The sequence below is a fragment of the Eucyclogobius newberryi genome, unplaced genomic scaffold (assembly GCF_026437365.1).
Source record: "Eucyclogobius newberryi isolate DKJ021-1_F unplaced genomic scaffold, fEucNew1.0.hap1 SCAF_6, whole genome shotgun sequence".
NCBI lineage: Eukaryota > Metazoa > Chordata > Actinopteri > Gobiiformes > Gobiidae > Eucyclogobius > Eucyclogobius newberryi.
Window position 1 is genome coordinate 35140176 of NW_027316278.1, and position 14141 is coordinate 35154316.

The 14141-nt window shown below is 42.4% G+C and overlaps 1 protein-coding gene across 1 annotated transcript; it reads left to right on the plus strand.

The window, feature by feature from the left end:
* Nucleotides 1-11824: 11824 nt before the first annotated feature.
* ier3 (immediate early response 3) lies at nucleotides 11825-12856 on the plus strand. Its single transcript, XM_072433666.1, has one exon. It carries the CDS (start codon nucleotides 11973-11975, stop codon nucleotides 12444-12446), a length of 474 nt encoding a protein of 157 aa, XP_072289767.1. The 5' UTR covers nucleotides 11825-11972; the 3' UTR covers nucleotides 12447-12856.
* The last annotated feature ends 1285 nt before the right edge of the window (nucleotides 12857-14141 follow it).

Below are 14141 nucleotides of genomic sequence, written 5' to 3' on the forward strand. Positions count from 1 at the left end.
CACAGAGTCCGCAGAGTCCTGTACCCGTCCTGGACCAAGAGACCAGATCCTAGACCCAAACCAGACCTGGTTCAACGAGGACTTCTGTTGCTGTGGACCCTGCTGTGTCTTCAGATCTACACCGAGGATTCTCACACAGGTACTACTGCTTCTGCTGCTACTACTGCGTCTGCTGCTACTGCTACTACTACAGCTACAACTCGTTTAGATTAGCAAAATTATCTAAATCTAAAATGTTCCCTCCTTAAAATCATAGCTGGGGTTGTCTTTGGCTTCATTCACACTTGTCTCATAATCCTTTTTACAAGCTTGTGGACTCCGCTCCTTCTCTGAGCCTCACAAAAACACAAGACAGCTTTTTAAAATGTTGTAATACCCTCTGCTGCCAGTAGATGTAGTGCTAACGCCAACCATGAGGAGGGAACACCTGATTGACAAAAAATAATAATAGAATCTGTGTCCTTTGAGTGAAGTGCTTTTTGTTGCATTAACCAGAACTAAACCTGTTCTAAATGTTTCTTCTCTTCTGTCCCTCAGAGCTCCAGAGCCAGGGCCCAGACATACAGGACCTCGAGCCCCAGGACCGAGCACCGCTCCTGGGTACAGCTCAGAACGGAGCCGAGGCAGAATCAAAGGGGATCCTGACCCCCACAGATGTCCAGATGCAGTGTGTAGTGGCCTGACCAAACCAGGTCAGAACCAGGTCTGTACCAGGTCTGAACCACCTCTGAACCTGGTCTGAACCAGGTCTGAGAAAGACAGAATTGATTCTGAGGAAGGACTGAACCAAATCTGAACCAGTGAGAGGAGGAGAAAAGACTGAACCCGAACTAAACCTGAACTGAACCAGGTCTGAACCAGGACTATATGAACTTGAGTTATTTCAGCTTAGGTTAAAGTCTGGTGTAAATATGTATTTAATGACTGTAAATTTGTTCTTGCAACAAAATAAAAATGTTTGTCTATCAACTGGAGTTATTTTTCAATGTAATTTTTTTTCACATTTTCATACATTTTTGACGTTCGACTGCTGAACCAGTGTGCCAGCAGAGGGGGCCAAATACAATTGTATGCACTTTTATCTGATCTGCGTTCATAAAAGAAGGCCTCTTTGATGTCCTCATGAAATGTTGTGTTTATTTAACTTCCTCTGTGTCTTACTTAATCTAAAACACAAAAACATTTTGCTCATGTCAAGTTTACTCAACAGTTTCTTCTTCCTCTCTGTCGTTGGACTCATGAACACTTCAGAACATCTGTCACTTTAAACAACTCACTTCATCTACATGCACTGCTAGTTCTTACTCAATAAAAAGTTATAGGAGCCAAAAAATACTTTGCACAGTATTTAACTTTTTATTGGTGGAAATTCACTTGCAATATTCCATAGAAATAGAAAGATAACATTCTTCATGAAGATATATTGTAGCCAAAGGCACAACCGGAGGCTCCTCGAGCACACCGAGGACGCATGTTTTATACACTTTGTGCAAGAAAACCAACATGAAACAAACATGACGTTGTTCTAGTCTAATTTTGGCGAAAAAGTGATGCACTGTGCCTTTAATAAAAATATAACATAAAACATATATACTTAATATAGATAAATGTATTGAAGTACCCATTTAAAAATGTATGTATTTAATGTAAAGTTTTTACACAAATTTTGAGAACTATTTTAAGAGTCTTGATAAAGATTTGTTCCACAAAAGCAACTAGGATCAATTAAAAATGTGATCTTATCATTTTTGTTTGTATTGTAGCTTGCTGAAGGCTGCCGTGTTGGAGCCGTGTTCTTGTGGTGATGTGGTGTGTCTCACATTAGGACTGGAGCTGGAGCTGTGGCTTTGATCACGCACTCACGAGACCACGTGCTCACGCCATAACCAAGCAGTCTGAACTCCTCTCGTACTTTTAATTCTACAGAATGGTAGACACAACGGAGCTGCACCGTGTGAGCGCGGCTGACCGTTTTACAAGCTACAGCTGACTTGGCTTAGTGTAAAATATAGAACAAGAAATGAAAGCATAATTTGCTTGCTTATTTAATTTGCAGTATTTATACCAATTTGAAATATAATTGATCTGTCATTAATCTGAGTGCTACAGACCGAGCTACAATCTGGTGCAAAACATTTCAGTATTTCTATAAGCTCAATGTTTATTTAACTAAACTAAACTCAAATAAACACTGAACTCAAACTAAATTAAAGTAAAACTCTAAACTAAAAGTGTTAGCTAAAACTGTGGACTATTTAGTGTGAATCATGTTTTTATATTTCATTAAATAATTTTTTTTGCTTGAATACATAAATGAAGTAGCCGCTGTGGGTCATTCAAGCGCCCTGAGGGGGCCAAGTACCCACAGGTGTGGGTGGGTAAGGGCTTTGGGTGAACTGGAGGTGATAATGTCGATTCCTCTGAAGGATTCTGAAGTGGGAAACACCCAACGTCTACAAGTGACTCAGAGGAAGTCGCTTGTGTTTGTAGTTTTGATCTGACCCTGAGGATTAAGTGAAAGGGCATTTGGTTCAGTTTGGCTTCAGGCAGTTTAAATAAATTCCTGAGGGATTGTAGGTAACGTGGCCCTGTGAGGTGACTCAGAGGCCCCTGGCTCAGATTTGGCTCCTGGTCTGATCTTGGCCTAGACTTGCCCTGGAATGTTATGAATGCAGCACTTGCGTGTTTGTAACATGTATCACGCTGCTTTAGACCTGAGGCTGTTGGACTGAAGTGACATAATACAACACAATACAATCAGAACAAGGCTGGGCCCCGCTCATGTTGGAACTGTGGTCAGTCCTGGTTTAGACCTGGTTTAGATCTGGGTTAGTCCTGATTTAGTCCTGGTTTAGTCCTAGTTTAGACCTGGTTTAAACCTGGTTTAGTCCTGGTTTGGACATGGTTTAGTCCTGGTTTGGACCTGGTTTGGACCTGGTTTAGTCCTGGAGGAACCTGGAGAGAACCCACGGTAACACAGGGAGGACATGCAAACTCCACCCAGAGAGATCATGTGATGTGTCTCTGGCCCGGAAATTGAACCCATGATCTCCTTATTGGAAGGCGAGACCTCTTTAGCCCATAGGCTTTATTGGACAGGACAGTGTAGTGTGAAACAGGGAAAGGAAAGGACATAATTGAATCAAAATCACACTCATGACACTGGGGCCTGCTGGTATAAGTGCTGTTCACTCTGGAGCATTTTGTCTAATTTTATGGCTTAAAAGTGTTTTTTGGCCTGTCGTGCATTTAAACTCTTAATGAAGACATATTATGTTAAGCTATTTAGTATTGAATATTAACATGGATCATTTTACTTTTTGGTCATTATATACCTCAATATTGATCTAAAACGGCTTAATAATAGAAACAGGACAATTGACTTCCTGTTCAAAACTGCAGTATTGAATTAGCCCCGCCGTTTCATAGTGATAAGCCCCGCCTCTTCACAGTGACATTTCACCGTAACAAGCAGCAGATTGTCATTTACACGTTTTCATTTGTCAAAAGTGGCATTTTAGAACTCTAAATTTTGTCTACATTTTTCAAATAATCACACTAACATCGGGAATTTCCTGAGCACTGGAACTTCAGTTCCAGGACAATACAGGATTACTCAAACAGGCAGGATTTAGTCCAAATACAATGTTGCAATGATGAGGAAACACTGTTGTAACAAGTTCATTAAAGTGCATTTAGCTGACTCATTAACGTTTGAAGTTTTTGAAAAGTAACTGTGGTTTGGCCATTGTGTAGCACCTAGATCCATCGCTTGGTCTAAAATAGGTTTAAAACAGGACTACACAATTACAATACTTACAAGGAACCAAAAGGAGGACAAATATGGGGACTGAATTTAATGGGGAATTTACTTCAGGAACTTTCGGCTTCAACTGTAAAGCAACATTACTTAGTTAGTCCAGGTTTAATTCTTGTTTAGACTGTGTATAGACATGGTTTGGATCTTGAGACTTGGTTCGAAGACCTGATTTAGACCAGGTTTAATCCTCCTTAAACTTGGTTCTAACATTGAGTTTAGTCCTGTTTTAGACTTGGTCTAGTCCCATTTTGGTTCTGTCCTTTTTTCGACCCAGTCTTAGTCCTGGTTTAAACCTGGTTAGGTCCTGGTTTAATTGAGAGCAGGTTTTGTCAGTACATTTCCAGTGTTTGTGACACTGAGGGAGAGGGAGAAGAGCAGAGGAGAAAGTACACAGCCCTGTGGAAGTCCTGTGCTGATAGTCTGAGTAGAGGCGCTCTGTTACAGACAATGTACTTCATAAACCTTTCAAAATGCCATCCACTGTCCCAATTACCCAAGATCCCAAGAGTTTGTTAACAAAAAAGTATAAAAACACACATATAAGGAATGTTTGACAAATCAAATCCCTGTGAAATGCACAAAATAGACAACATTAAGTTAAGAAAAATACTCTAAATGTCTAAATATTAGATGACAAACAAATTTAAAGACATTCAGAATACTGCATTGGCTTTACCCCTGTATAACTGGTTAACAAAGAGATTTAAACAAATTCTACATTTTGTCAAACAAATAAAGTTGTCATCTTTTTTATGAATGTGTAAATGTGAAATATCTTTGGATTGAACTAGAGACAGCAATTCATAGAAACACAAACATTATAGCAAAATTTTAAGATCATTTGTTTGTAAAGTAAAGATATAAATAGCAATCTGAAATATGTGTTTTAAAATAAAAATATAAATATACACAAAGTCAAAATTGTATGCATCGTAGGAAGTGATCTGGATATTGTTCACAAAAAAGCACAGTATCAAAACTCAATACTCATTTGAGCTGCTAGTATCAATGTTAAAAAAGAAAAAAAATTAACAATGCAATGTTCCATCCTTTTCCCCACATTAAAAAAAAAATAATTTCCATTTATTTTTTCTCCACTAAATTCACATCAATCTTCCACCAATTTCAAATTAAGTTTTCTCCGATTTCCCACCAGTTTTCTTTAAAAAAATTCTCTGACTCAATTCATTTTTTCCCTTTCGAATTTTCCACATATTTCCCACACATTTTCACCAACTTTTCTACAGATTTTTACCTACAATTTTCCCCACAAATTTTCCTCCAATTTCCACAAATATTCTATATCTGCTCCTTCTGCAGTGACTCAGGGTGTCAGATACATCCTGGTTCACAGGGAGTCGTTTGTTTCCTTTTATAGTCACTGCTGTCACTCTTCAGCGAAACCTGCAGGTAACAGACATGAGGTAATGGTATGTGTCAGATGCCCTCCCGCCCTCCTGTATCTGTAGTGTTTGAAGACGAGACACTGCAGGAGAAAAAGAAACAAGTTTCAATTTATAGAAATCCATTTCAAACGTCGTCTATAGTTAACTTACACATACAAAAATGTGTTAAAACTTTTTCATAATATTTTTCATATAAATGAAATGAAGCACTGTATGTGTAAAAACAACAAAAGCATCACATATTCTGGACAAATAAATGTCAAAAATGGACAGAGATTTAAATGCCTGGCATTGTTCTGTTACATTTTACATATTAGATACAAATACATGGATTTGGTTTGTCTTATTTGGGTAAGATATCACTGACATTTAGCCTGGACTCATTTTTTGGAGTTTAAAAATTAGGGAATCAGGATTAGAATTAGAATCAACAAATCTCGCTGTACTATTGGTCGAAATCTTGTTTGTTGTGTGAAGGCTGATCTTTATGGCTCTGTGGGAGAAAACTGCCTTTGTTTCATCTAAATTATGGATTACATAAAATAATGAAATATTTGTAGACCAGTGCCTTTTGAGCCCTCAGATTTTGATGGGAGGTGGAACTAATTAACCTTGTCAGCAAGATGAATTCTCACGCTTTTTGTGAGTTCACAAACTCTTGAGAATCCATCTTGTTTGGCTCCTGCTGATTCGTTTGTCGTTTGCACCAGTGGTTTAACGGGCCAATCACATGGCATTTAGGGCCGGACTGGAACCAATCACAGGGCAACATTGTGGTTTGTCCTGGTTCCCTTCGCACTCGTCTCCTTCCTCCATTTTTTGAGTCTTAGTTTTAAACTTGCTCCGCCTCTGATCTCTCATATGGCGAGATAAAGTGTTTTTCAAGCTTCCTACAAGTGATCTGCTCTTTTCTTCTGTATCTACCTCTGTATCTACCTGCGATGCATCAATGAAATTTCCCCATGTGGGACAATAAAGGATTATCTTATCTTATAAACATCTGAAGAATGTTTGTGCATTCACTTCCTTCCCGCATTGATCCATGCGCTTTTCGTGTCAACTCTCTGAAACATAAACGCAGCGGTACGAGTCAGCTCCACGCAGAAATCAGCCTATGTGTGACATTGTGGACCCGCAGTAGTAAAAGTGATCCATAGAAGTAGCGTGAGTGCGTCTTCTCTTTGAAATGCCTCATTCACTGCAGTGAAGCACCAACTCTGCCCTCTCCCACTGCAGACAGTTTGCGAGACAGAATTTATGTCTCCATTCTCTGGTATTTTTGATAAAAAGTTTGTGTCAAAACCGAGTTTGACATTTTAGTATCGTAACAGCATTAAACCAGGTACAGACCAGGACTAAACCAGAACCAAACCGGGACTAAACCAGATACAAACCAGGACTAAACCAGAACCAAACCGGGACTAAACCAGATACAAACCAGGACTAAACCAGGACTAAACCGGACTCAATATTATCTGGTATTTTCTTGTGACATTTCCAAAAGGGAAGTAGACAAATTCTATTTCTAGTGACAAGGTCAATTATCAAGGCATCTGAATACTTCAAATACTTTCTAGAACAGAGAGTTACTGCGGTTGAAATAGTTATTGTGCAGCTCATGGTGGAGGTATGTCAAGTATTGTGAACAAAGTCATGACGCAGCAGAATTACTTTGAAAAAACACTTTGAAAATAGATCTGTGAGAAAAGAGACTAATGTGCAATGGAACAGTTCATAATGAGAGGTTCAAGTGTCAGCGGAGAAGAGGACGTTTAAGCGCCACAAAAGAAGGAAGCGGAGTCAGTCTGTCAGGAAAAGTTAAGAAATTGAAGATTAAAAAAACAGGACCAACCCAGGACTAAAACAGTCATTGTCTCAGTCCAAACCCAAGACTAAACTAGAGACGTGCAAATCGAGTATACGAATCAATACTTTCTATACCAGCTGTTCTAATTTATGGTATCAATACTGCTTGAAAAGTTACTTATTTCATTTATTTCCTTTATTTCATTTGAACTGGGACATTACACATTAATTATTATTATTATTATTATTTTTATTATTATTAATATGAATTATGTAAATATGCCCGAGTTAGCTGATATGAGCTACTTAGCAGCAGTGGTCCCTTTGCCAGATGTCAAAAAGACCTCCTAAAAGTGAATATAATTAAAAATGACAAAAATGTACATTAGAATAACAAAGACAATTAAATACAATTAGTCCATACAAATCTTTATCAGGAAGTCACTTTTTAACATTCTATCGAAAAAACAGTTCGACCAAAAACACATCGAAACCAGGACTAAACCAGGACTAAACCAGGTCTAAAAGTACCCATAGTAGGAGTGTGAGTGTGACCCTCTCTGTGATTGACTGGATGTGGGTCACTGCGGTCAGGTTTGGCCAGTTGCCATGGGAATGGGCCTACGTGCCGGACGGTGCAGTGTTCCGGGTTCAGAGCCAGAAGTTGGGTCTTTGTGCCGGTCCGGACTCGGACATCACATGACTCCACCCACTCACCTCCTGTGTTGTTGTGATTGTTGTTACAGTCCTCAAACGTTCATACTTTTGAATATTCTGAGTTTTACAGTTTAATATAATAAAAAAATAGACTTATTTCCTCGTGGCGTGGACTGCCGATTAGTCCTGCCACGTATCAATCATAAAACGCACCTACCGCTCACCTGCAGCCGCGTGCGGCTCGTCCCCACGTTTCCGCGTGCCTAAGCGCATTGATCTATCATAATATAGTTCCCTCAGTGTACAGGACAAAATGAAGACGGAGAAAGACTGTTTGAGCTGACTCAGAAGAAGACGGAAATCTACGGGGGACTAGAGATGCGATGCGATCCGTCGCGCCAATAAACAAACACACGTGTGTGTTGTATCGATCCGCACGGGGGAGTGCGCATGCGCACTTCCGCCGAGTTCTCAAATCGCCGAAAAATCATCCATTGCGCCTTTAAGTAGAAAATATCTGAATCATCACATTTTTCCAAACCCGCCCTGACCCCTGACCTCTTGGTGCGTTCAGGATAAGCAAACCCTGCGCAGATCTGATTGTGTCACTCAACGTTGATCTGAACGCAGTGCACCCTGGGTAGGTTTGTGTTCGGATCAATTTTACACCAACTTTGTGAAATCCAAACGGAATTAACCAGTTACAACTTATATGTGTTATTTCAATTATAATTAAAAGCATATTTATTTACTAGGCATTGATTTGATCCTCTTCACTCAGGCTTGAGCATTGAACAGTCTGAAACTAGCCTGTTTTTCATATTTTTGTTTTTCCTCCTCCTTTTTCTGTGACCTGACCTTTGACCTCACGATCATATTTATTACGTTTCTTTCGTCGCGCTCAATGTCATCAATGAGTGCGTAGAAAATTAGATTTCAACCACATTGAAGTTGTTTGTCTTTACAGCAAACTTGTAGCTCCGCCTCCGATGCAGCCGTCAGCTCCCGTGCCTTGTCACATCTGCTCACTTTGAAATCCGCACTTCCTCTTTGGACAGGAAGCAGAGATTTTACCGTGACATCACTCTGAGGGGAACTTCATCTATTGAGTAAAGTCTTGTAAGACTTGTATTGCAGTGACACAATGCACACATTGGCCTGATCACTTTGGCATCGATTGATCAACTGGAATGATTAGTATCTCACACAAAAACGACTATATACAGAAAAGTAAACCGTATCTGCCAAGTTAAAAGGCAGATTAAAATGTCCAGTTACTCTCAAAACTCCATATAAATCCTAATCAACTGTAATTAATTTCTCAACTAATTAAAAAATGTGGTCGATTAAGACAGCATCGACCAATAAATCGACTTGACAACTACAGCTCTAGTGTTTTTATACTTGAATACTTGTCTTTAATAAGAAAGAATAAACACAAGTGCCTTCTAAAGTCTCCTGTCACTGTCCAATGTTCACTTTTATTCTCAAATCTGTCTCATTAAATCCTGATAAAACTTAAATCTTTAAATCTTAAAAACATATATATACATATACCATTGATTTCCTATTTTTTTGTAACAGACATTTGACATTTTCCCCTCTCAGGACAGTGTTAGTTTTGTTTCTGACTCTAAACGTACTTCAGATTTTGTTTGTGTTGTACATCGTTTCTGTGTGTGGGTTTCGACAGTTTGTTTGTGATGACACTCTCGACTTCCTGTGATTTCACTCCAAACTTTACCGCAAAAAAACCACAGCTGTCCACCACCTCCTCCACTCCCACTGACCATATCTGAATATGGTCAGTGTGAATCAGTCCTGCTTTACACCAGTGGTATAGACACAGTTTAGACTTCATTTAAAACTGTTTTAGTCCTGGTTTAGTCCCGTTTAAGTGCTGGTTTAGTCCTGGATAGTGTTGTTACGATGATTAACTCAAAAAGAAAAGAAAATGACCAATACACTTTAGATACAACGGTGAATTTTTTTTTAAAAACGAACCTGCGACCTTTTTGCTATGAGGCGAGAGTGCTAGCCATAGGCACAATCAAGATGAGAATTTAGTTTCAATCCTGGTTTAGTCTTGGTTCAGACGCGGTTTCTGTGGATCTGTACAGGTTGGATCCTGTTTCATTGTCACAGTTTTCTCAGAAAGTTATTCTCATCTCCCTAAACCGACTGCAGCAGGTCTCAACTCATCACTGTCATTCTGAAGAAACCGAACATACTTACATACTTTAATATGGCTGAATATGAATTTGGGTTCAACTATTGAATCCAGCCTCAGTTTGAGCTCACTGCTTTAGTCCTGCTTTAGTCCTGGATTTAGAGCATCTGAAAACATATCAGACCTATGTGCATAGTGTCACTCTGTAGAAATACAGGACAGAACACAAAAGAAACAAGAGGTCATGTTTATGGTACAAAATAAAAATAGAACAAAACAAACAGTCTGCTCCTTTGTGGTTCACAACAAAAACCTCACCCCTTCTGTGTTGGATACATCACACACGCAGACACAATCCTCCAGGACCAGGACCAGGACCAAGACCAGTACCAGGCCCAGGCCCAGGCCCAGGCCCAGGCCCAGGCCCAAGACCAAGACCAAGACCAAGACCAAGACCAAGACCAAGGCCAGGGCCAGGACCAGGGTCAGGACCAGTACCAGTACCAGGCCCAGGCCCAGGCCCAGGCCCAAGCCCAAGACCAAGACCAAGACCAAGACCAAGACCAAGGCCAAGGCCAGGGCCAGGGTCAGGACCAGTACCAGTACCAGGCCCAGGCCCAGGCCCAGGCCCAAGCCCAAGCCCAAGCCCAAGACCAAGACCAAGACCAAGACCAAGACCAAGGCCAGGGCCAGGACCAGGACCAGGGCCAGGGCCAGGACCAAGATCAGGGCCAAGATCAGGGCCAGGATCAGGGCCAGGGCCTGGACAAGGGCCAGGTCCTAGAGGCAGGTCCTGCAGAGGCAGAGGACACATTAAAGCTGTGGATTTACAGTAAGTTTCCGCTGCTCCAGCTAGTGTTTACAGTTAACATGTGTTTGTCCGGACGTGGGCTCAGATCACGTGACTACATTGTTAGACACGTGTCTGGCCACTGGGCACACACAGGGGGCGCTAAAAAGCTGGGTGGAGTCACATTAGAATCAGAATCAGAAAAGGTTTATTGCCATTGAACACAGTTTGCAAACATAGGAACTTAAGGTGCAACATAAAACAATGAATAATATAATAATAGTAATAGCAACGTCTATAGAGTCAAAATAAACTTGTCTCGGTATGTACACAGATATTTACACAAAAATGTACAGATGGTTGGAAATAGTGCTGAAAGTGAACAGCAAGTGAATAGTATTTGTTGAGTATTGTTAAAGTGGCAGGTGTTAAGTGTTCATGAGTCCAAGTTCTGGTCCGGATGGACCATAGCCTGCTGCCTGAGGGGAGTGGCTCAAATCGTCCGTGTCCAGGGTGAGAAGGGTCACTCAGGCCACATGCTGAGGCCTTTGGTTTCAGGGTACATCCAATAAGCCAATAATTGTATCTGATGTTTTTATAAATAATCCTATAACTCCAGAAATCAGATTATGATCAGATTTTTGAAGTGTATTTAAACACTGTCTCGTTGATCTGGAGCATACATATTCACATTATCATGTACCTAAATTAAATTATACTTTGAACATGGCATACATATGTGAGCTCAAACTGAGGCTGGATTCAATAGTTGAACCCGAATTTATATTCAGCCTTATTAAATCGGAACATTTCTGGAGTTTTTCTCTACGTGATGAAACAGTGAATGGGCATTTGTCAGAATAGAGTCGTAATACACATAAGCTTCAAACATGACGTAACCGCTGACTTCATATGACTTATTGGAATAACACACGTGATTATCATTATTATATGTATGTCCAAAGTGCACATGGTACAGACTTCCAGCCTCACCCCCGGAGCTGACCACACACTGACCGGGTGAGTCAGGTAGCGGGCCTGGTCGCGGGGATCCGGCGGAAAAGCGCTCTTTTTGGGATGTTTCGGTTTGCGCAACAGCGCAGGGAGTGGCCTCGTGTCACGGGGCGTTTCTAAAAACACAACCTGAACTCTCCCCAAGAGCCTCGGCTTTATAAACCTGCTATTCCCGGGGCAAAGCTCCAGATCAATCGAGACTCAAGAGACTCACAGAGACTAAAGAGAACCGAGAGACTAAAGAGACTAACGAACCTCAGCGCACCAGAGGAACCACTGACACAGAGTTTATCTCCAGCCTTCAAACACATGGAAACGCTGACATTGACGCAGAGACGCGAGCGGTACGCGGAGTGCCGCTGGTCCGCACGCAGCACGGAGCCGGAGGTCTTCACCTTCGAGAGGGTTCCTCCTCAGACCGCGGCGCTCAGCTGCTACGCTTCCATCCGACCCAAGAAGCGGTGCACACGGGTCATGTACCCGGCCAAAGTGCGCATGCACCTCCCGCCGCCGGAGCGCAGCTCAGCCAAGCGCGCGCTGCTGCTGCTGGCGCTCGTGCTGTTGTGGCAGATCTGGACCGTGGAGCCGGAACTGGAGTTCCGTTCTCGCGTGCCGCAGCCCACGTGCCCATCCCACATGCCCACATACTTCTCCGGCCGCGTGAGCCCTGTGTGCCCCGCGAGCCCCGCCGGCCCTGCGCACAAGCCCGGACACAGCTTTGAGGGCGCGCGCAACAGCTACGTGGTGGCGCTACTTGTGGCGCACCGCCTTGGCTCCGACTGAGCCCCGCGAGGCCAGAACCCGGACCAGAGCCGGATCTGAACCAAGACCAGCCCAAGAAAGATCCAGGGAAACGGCTCCACAGCGGGACAAACCTCAGACTGATGCCGGCGACAGTGCCACACAGGCGGCTACAGTCCGCACAGAGCCCGCTGAGCCACGAGGACCAAGCGGGACCAGAACTGAACCAGGATCAGAACCAGGATCAGAAGACTTGAAAATAATGAACTTTTGAAACTTGAAAGTGTTTTTCTGAGAGACTTGAATCAAACTGATGAAAAACTTGAAGTGAGTTCACGAGCTCACGCGCACACGCACTGACAGTGCTATTACTGAAATGTTATGGATGTTATTTAGTATTTATTGAACTATTTGCTATTTATTATTTTTGCAATAAAACATGTTGAAATTAATCAACTTTGTCTGTGTTTTTCCTCATGGTTTTGTGATCAGATTTAACAGGATGTGGGACTATCAGTTCCTAAAGCTCCTTATGGTGCTCATCAGTGAGGCAGCAGTTTGCACTCACTTAGTCAAGACCTTTTTGAAAGTGTGAATTTAACTTTAGGGTTACAGTTACAGATACAGATACAGACAAAGCTCTTCGGGGAAGAGCCCAGAATCTTTCCGTTCTGAAAAGCTTGTGACATAACCACATAATCTGACCCACTTCTTGCTGAAACAAAGGGACTTTTATCTTCTTTGGGTTCAATTTGTTTGTGTAAACATCAAAGAGAAGAGGAAATGAAAAGATAAATTATTCTGAGTCACATTAGCACAGTTGGACTTTACTGTACACTTTTTTTTATGTGTCACTCTTACAACAATAACAAGTATAATTATTGTAGAGTTCATGTTCTAAAGTTTAGACCAAACCAGGTCTGAACCAGGACTATGACATAATCAGTCAGTGTGAGTAAGAATTGTTTGGGCTTCACCATGGTAACGGTGCTATCCTATAATTCCTCATGTATGTGTCATGGTGGTGACAGGGCTATCCCATAATGCTGTGGGGTGAGGGTGCACCCAGAATCCTGTGTGTGAGGGGAGAAAGTATGACCTCACTATAGCTCACAATAAATCACAACGCAGATCTAAAACATTAGAGATAACAACAGCTTCTGAATTTGGTTTGGTCCTGGTTTAGACCTGGTGTAGTCCTGGTTTAGTCCTGGTTTAGACCTGGTTTAGTCCTGGTTTAGTCCTGACTCAATGGTGGTTTGGACCTGGGTTTAGATTGGAGGAGGATGTGGGTCAGTTCAAACCACAAAGCCCGCAGTCCTGAGTTAGACCCGATCCACACAAGTCCTGAGTCAGTACTTCTCTTCGGTCATGAGAAAATGAGACTCAGACCTGGTCCAGGTTTAACTCTGGATGCAGAGGCAGGGCTCAGGTCTGAGGAGAGACTGGGCTAGGACCAGGGCCACAGCCAGGGCCAGGATCAGGACCAGGACCAGGACCAGGGCCAGGACCAGGACCAGGACCAGGGCCAGGACCGGGACCAGGGCCGGGACCGGGACCGGGACCAGAGCTAGGACCAGGACCAGGGCTAGGACCGGGACCAGGGCTAGGACCAGGACCGGGACCGGGGCTAGGACCAGGACGGGGACCGGGGCTAGGACCAGGGCTAGGACCAGGACCAGGACCAGGACCAGGCTGGGGTCTGTCTCATGTGAGTTCTGGTGAGTTCACAAAAGG